General features: G+C 35.9%; 2 protein-coding genes across 2 annotated transcripts in view; both read right to left on the minus strand.

Moving 5' to 3' along the window:
- Positions 1-18: 18 nt before the first annotated feature.
- Positions 19-2,036, minus strand: LOC107551877 (TRAF3-interacting protein 1-like). Its single transcript, XM_016233641.1, has 4 exons — positions 1,936-2,036; positions 1,717-1,847; positions 895-1,056; positions 19-76 (listed from the first exon to the last, which is right to left on the minus strand). Exons 1-4 carry the CDS (start codon positions 1,955-1,957, stop codon positions 71-73), a joined length of 321 nt encoding a protein of 106 aa, XP_016089127.1. The 5' UTR covers positions 1,958-2,036; the 3' UTR covers positions 19-70.
- Positions 2,037-5,616: 3,580 nt separating this feature from the next.
- The window catches only part of LOC107551864 (protein FAM133), a 12,617-nt gene continuing 11,466 nt past the window's right edge, over positions 5,617-6,767 (minus strand). The window contains exons 13-14 of the mRNA XM_016233620.1: positions 6,564-6,608; positions 5,617-6,328 (exon numbers count right to left, since the gene is read on the minus strand). Of these exons, the coding sequence (XP_016089106.1) occupies positions 6,038-6,328; positions 6,564-6,608 (336 nt within the window). The 3' untranslated portion in view covers positions 5,617-6,037. The remainder of the gene's footprint in view (positions 6,329-6,563; positions 6,609-6,767) is intronic.

A 6,767-nucleotide genomic window follows, 5' to 3' on the forward strand; every position in this document is an offset into this window, starting at 1 on the left:
TTGATACCCCCCCCCCCCCCCCCCATGTGACAACTTGCCCCAGTCACTCTTATGTCTTCAGTCTTCAGCTTTAGTTCTGCAAACAGAGAGAGAACAATGTCAACTTCCAGTTTTCTATGAAAAACATCATATGCAAAAGTTCTTGTTCTAAAGAAGAAATGTAAAGGTAACTAATAATATGGATAAAGTGCTTGTGACTTTACAGAAATGATTTGAGAAACACAGCTCATACATTTAACTATGATTTTTGGTCATGCATTCGGTTCCTGGAAAATCTTTCAAGCATATTTTAGTCCTCTCTTCAACAAATAAACCAGTTTGTCTGCATTACAGGGGCGGAGCCGCAACAGACTAGAAAAGTCAGTCTATGAAAGTTTATACGCAGATTTAGATTTGCTTTACATTACTTACATGTGAGAGTGAGGAAAACGAAACATGATGAATGTGAAAATACAGAGTCAACTAGGAAGAAAGTTTACTGTGTTTATGTAGAATAGCATCAAGCTATCTAATCATCAAAACGATTCATTTGAGTCTTTTGTTCTGGACTCTAGTTAAGCAAAACCAAAGAATGAAGGATGTGCCCTAGAGCATCTTTACGAATGTAAGTGTGCACCACACCTGAAGATCAGCAGGTTTTGCGATACACAACTATCACGTCCTTAGAGGTATTTAAAAAAACACCACCAGCTCTTAACACAAACTTTGACTGCTCATAAATGAACTAATGACACCAAACTGCATCAAAAAGACCAAAAATCACCATAAAAGAAGTCGATATGCTTAAGATCTCCTTCTGTGTCCCGCAAAACCTTCAGAATCAGTTAATGATGAATTACAACAGGCTTGTTTTTATTAAGTGACTCTAAATTCATAGCAAAAGCACAAAGTTACCTCGTCATCGGATGAAGAGGATGATCTGTGTCCGCGTCCACGTCCGTGACTGTGTCCGTGCCCCTTTTTGTGCTCTTTATTCTTCTTCTTGTCCTTGTCTTTGCACTTGTCCTTATCTTTGTCTTTGCACTCTTTGTCTTTTTTCTTTTCTTTGCAATCACTCTGAAAAAGCATTCATAAAACAGTACCATGCATCACATTCTATACACCGGCATGTAGTAACATCTCTCATTTGACATCATTATTAACCCTCGAGGGCTAAACGACATTTCTGAGCTCTTGAAAGGAGTCTTCCGGGTCGAACTCAACACTAAACACCATTCGCAACCCATTTTACTTCTGTAATCTGATTATGTACACATCAGGAGACCGAAAAGTGGCTTTAAATGAAAAGTGTTTGGAGTGGAAGGGGTTAAAAAAGTAAAGATCAACGCAAACATTTTGATTGAATAGGAATCACGGAGATACTATTATAGCTTTTATTAATATATTTATTTTGTTAGTTTGTTTGTAGAGTTGTAGATTTGAAAGTTTTAGTCATTTTGATGTGTGGTTTTGTCATTCATTTTCTTTATTTCAGTTTTAGTTTCAGTTTTTAGTTAACAATAATAACCCTGTTCTATATGCAAATCCGATACTTTTCATCCCTGTCAATAATTTGCATCTTTATGTGTATAGAATTGACAAGTCTTTAGTATAAATATCAATATAACATTGAACTGAAAATGCCATTATGATATGCCACACATGCTGATGTTTCTAAAACAAGTAATTTTGTCATTTAGACTTTCATTGACTATCATGATTATTAAATATTCTTACCTTCGCCTTGTCACTATCTTTGTCCTTGCACTCTTTATCTTTATCTTCTTGACCTTTGTCTTTATCTTCATCCTTTTTTCCAGACTCCACCTCGTTGCCCTCCTGCTTCTTCACCTCATCACCCTCAGCAGCTGCTCAAAAACAGGAATACATCTGTTAGTTTCTCTTAGAAATCAACCGATGTGTGTTTTCTGATTGATAAGCTCTGTATCTGTTTACCTGAGCACAGATCGATGTCCATGATGAAGCAGTGAATGTGCTCTGATCGAGATGACAGCAGTATTTATCATCAGCATCAGTGTTTCTGGAGGTGGATCCACCCAGAGCGTCATGCAGCTGATGAGTGTGGCAGGACTTGGCTCATTAATATTCATTTACGTGCTGTTACGTTCGCCCAAGTTGATTGGCTGAAAGACAGACAACGCTAAGTATGCATTAGAATTAGCGAAGTCTTGGTTCATGAATATTAATTAATCAACCAGTAGTCCCAAGTGTGAGTGTTTTACAGATTTAACAACTTAAAGTTATCTGACTAAAAATAGAACAACATCTCCTTAGGTCCCTCCTTATTGGAATAAATAAGCTGTTGCGAGATCTGAACTGACATTAATTCTGACATTTTTTTTCTTGCAAGTTTACATCTTACAATTCTGACTTTACACCTTGCAATTGTGACAACTGTATATCATAATATATGTAATTTTATATTCAGTAACATGTACATGTGACAGGCTCTATACTCTTCAGCACAATGGTAACCCCAAAAACACAGACATACAAACCAGAAACCCTTTTAAATTCCAAAATAATACAACATTAAACACTGACAGATCTCCCCCTATATTCATATTGAGCCAAATTCATGAAATAACACTTCACTTTAAGATTTACTCTCTTTTATCAGTCAGAAGCAAAGCATGCTGGGAGCTAGAACTATGCTGTAACTCATTCTGTGAACATATGTTTGTACATACATTCACATTTATATGGGACCATGTGCAATATACAGTATGTGCACAATAAAGGATAATAAAACCTTATGAACATTACATGTAATGCTATTTTTGTCTTCATTTCTAAATATTTTTTATATGCATGAATAAATAGCCATATATTGCAGTACATTGACAAATATAAGCACTATAGGTTCCCCATACATGGAAATGCATTATGTAATATACCACATTATATTTTGCAGTTCATTCCCATATATTTTTGTTTCTTAAGGGAAGTCAGAGCTGTGAGATAAATTACAATTAAAATATCAAAATGTATGCGCGCACACACACACACACACACATACACATTTAGTATTGACTAAATTTTCCAAACTATTACTAGCACTAATGTTAATGTGAACAATGACCTAATTACTTAAAAAAAAAAATTAAAATAGGTTTTGACACAAACAGGATTAACCAACAAAACCAGTTTATGTTTAACCACTTCCCCCACCAGCTCAGTCTGGTCTTCTCCCGTCAGTTTGGAGAGTTTTGTGTGTGTCTCCTATGGGTGGTCCTGCTTTAGTACAATGCTTTTGTTAAAACGCTCAAAATGATGAGCTGTTTTGCCCAAACGCAGGTGTATCTCTGATCATTCTTGACCTGTGACTCACTACAGGCTGTGGTTCCCAGAGTTGTGTTGGTACAGTGATTTATCTAGATGCAGCCTTTAAAGGAACAGTTCACCCAAAAATGAAAATTTGTGGACAATGTCCATCCAAGAAGTAGATGAGTTTGTTTCTTCATCAGATTTGGAGAAATGTAGCATTGCATCACTCAGGGCCGTTGCTAGTAGGGAGATAGGTGGTGATGATTATAGGGGCCCACGGCTGTAACGGGAACCGTGGTCAGCGTGAAAGACAGCGCGTCATTTGCATTTGTTTTTAAACCTTTAAACATTTTAAAGCATTCAAGCTCAAGAGGCCGTGAAAGAACTCAATTCAGAACACAGCATGTGAACACTGAATTCAATTCTTTCATCTTGTTGCTCACTCTTTAAAGGATTAAAATCACTTGAATGTTCAAATTGGTAAGACGTATTTGTCCGTTCATGAGCAAGCTCCGGTTGTTGTCAGAGACGAGGCTCTCTGTGCACAGTATGCACACAAAAACAGCACGCCAGTACTGAATTGAGTTCTTTTTTGCGTCGTCTTGTGCTTTAATGGACAAATACATACTAAATTAAGTCAAAATACCCGTCTTGGTGAGTATCCTCGAAAAATATCGGTTATGTTTTAAGTGAACATAAATAGTTGAGAAAGATGTTCATCATTATATTGGATCCATGAAGTGTGTCTTAAAGGGACCGCACCTAATTTACTAGCTGCTGTCGGCGTCCTTAATGTTAATCCAAGAAAAAGGAAATGACTCACTGCTCCTTTGTAGTTTTAACAAGGATTAGTCTAAATTTAATTTGTGCAGTGAAGACTATGCAATGCTATTTTACATTAATTTATTCATGTAATTGGACTCATATTTTAGTCATAAGCAACGGTTTGAAGTTAAAAACATCTTAATGCTGGATTTGTTTCAGCTTTTGTCTTCTCCAGATGTTCACTGATGGACTGGAGTGCTGTGGATTATTGTGATGTTTTTATCAGCTGTTTGGACTCTCATTCTGACGGCACCCATTCACTGCAGAGCATCCACTGGTGAGCTTTTTTAACTTCAAACCATTGCTTCCAGCTAAAATACAGGTCCTCTATCCATAATATTGATTTCTCCAGTGAAACATACTGGAACTACTCATTTAACATTATAAATGATCTTTAGCTGTTTCAGTTTCATGTACTTATGTGGGATTAATGTGATAAATATTGAGTTTATAAAATGAATGCATTGTAAGTCACTGTGGATAAAAGTGTCTGCCAAATGCTTAAATGTTCAATAAGACAAGTGGACCCTGCTGAAATAAACACACATACCCCTGATTTTATTTATTGGAAGATATTTTAGTGTCATTTTGTGTTTCCAGAATCCTCCAGAAAGATCTCCCTGAGAGGAAGTAAATGAACATCTCTAAAAACAGCCCCCGCCCGAGGCGCTTCAGGAAAGTATCTAGGTGTGGTTTTCATGCACGTCATTTGCTCCATAAACGCTCTCAGGTACTGATTATTCCAGCACACCTGTGAATCACTTTCAGATGAACTGCATTGGCATAAAAACATGAATGATTGATAATTGCAGTGATTATTAAGTAAACAACAAAGAAAAAACTAATGTGGGTTAAATGATTAATAAAACATGTAATACAAAAAATATCTAAGGTTTAAAATATTGAGTCTTATTCAAGCAAAAATTGCAGGAAAAAGTAAAATGATTGCAGAAAAAAAAACTAAAATTAACCCTATAAAGCCTGATATCTAAAAGATTCATTACAGTATTTGACATGGAACATTTTATTGACCTTTACACAAAAAGTACAAACAAACATTTTATAGGGTTAAAGGCTTTATAGGGTTAAATTAATATGCAACCAACCTCATAAACATGTATATTTAGGATGATATATATATATATATATATATGTTTTTAAAACAGACGTTTTTCTCTCAATTCTGACAATTTCTCAAAATTCTTAGTTATCTCTCAATTCAGATTTTTGTCCCTCAAAATTCACTTTTTCTGGCAATTCTGACAGTTTTCTCTCAATTTTGAGTTTTTATCTCGCAATTCTGACTATTTTCTCACAATTTTGAGTTTTTATCTCGCAATTCTGACTATTTTCTCACAATTCTGACTTTTTTATTTGAATTTACAATTCTGACTATTTCGCAGAATTCTTGGTTTTCTCTCAATTAAAATTTTTTCTCTCAATTCTGACATTTTTCTCGCAATTCAGACTTTTATTCCTCGCAATTCTGAGTTTCTTCTTGCAGAATTATCTCAACAAAAAAAAAAACTCAGAATTGTGAGATAAAAAGTTGCAATTACCTTTATTTTTTTTATTCCGTGGTTGAAACAGGCTTTCACGACTTTACAGTTTATAATCGTGCTCTTGCAAACTATTCTCACTCAAACTTTCAGGGAAAATATTTTTAAATAAAGACTGAAAGAGTTGTCAGAAGCTTAATGGTGACGGTGTTGATGTTGTAGTTCATTTATAGCCAACGTTTAGTTGTAATTAAGCTTTAAAATTCATAAAACACGTGTTCATCTGTAAAGGTTTTCATGTAAGAATCATAAACTCTAGTTGGGCACAGAGCTTATTTTCTGCAATATTTTCTATTGCGTTTTTGTCAAGGGAACCCGTTTCAGCCTACAAAAGTAAGTCATCCCTGCAGCACTCTAATCCAAAAAATCATTTGTGTAAGTGTTTCTTATGGTGTGGAATGTGAGGTGTATCTGCTGGTCATTACTCTGTCCCTGTCCAGTGTGTTTCTCTGAGGATGACCCATCAGGCTCTCTAAGGCGGTCAGAGGCCTGCGGGAGGAGCTGCTGCTCTCCGCTCGGCTCAGGGTTTCAGAAGGCAGGTGGGAGTAAAGTAGAGATGAAGAAATCTGAGAGCCATCAGTTCTACAACTGTAATCGGTCGTGCCGAAACCCCCTGACTCTCCTTCAGTCTTCAGCGAGGTGTTTTCTCCATCCTTATCATCGGTTTTTGCTTTCTTCTGAAGAGGAATATAAGAATAAGAGAGGTTCAGTTTAACTGCTGTGAGAGAAATATACAAACATCTCAGGTTAATGAACAAACTCATCTGTTGGTGTGATATAAGCCACTGTAGACGTCAGTAAGGATAACTGAATTTCCTCAATATTTCAGAGAAAATAATCCCATCATAATGTTTGGGAACTCACACGAGGGGGGGTTAGATTCAAATAAGCAAGTTTTGGATTAGTTCATACATGCTTGCCATCATCGTTTTCTGATCCTGAAGACTTTCCGGAGTCCTGGAATTCAGACGAAAGACACGATCATCAGAAAAAAGACAAGATATAAAATACAATAGATAAAATGTCAAGATTCAGAACATGAACTCTGGATGAGAAGAGTTTAAAACTCATATAAATGTAAAAAAGTTTGTAATAAATAAATACATATACACACAC

Source organism: Sinocyclocheilus grahami, unplaced genomic scaffold (assembly GCF_001515645.1).
Source record: "Sinocyclocheilus grahami isolate Dianchi unplaced genomic scaffold, SAMN03320097.WGS_v1.1 scaffold436.1, whole genome shotgun sequence".
Lineage (NCBI taxonomy): Eukaryota > Metazoa > Chordata > Actinopteri > Cypriniformes > Cyprinidae > Sinocyclocheilus > Sinocyclocheilus grahami.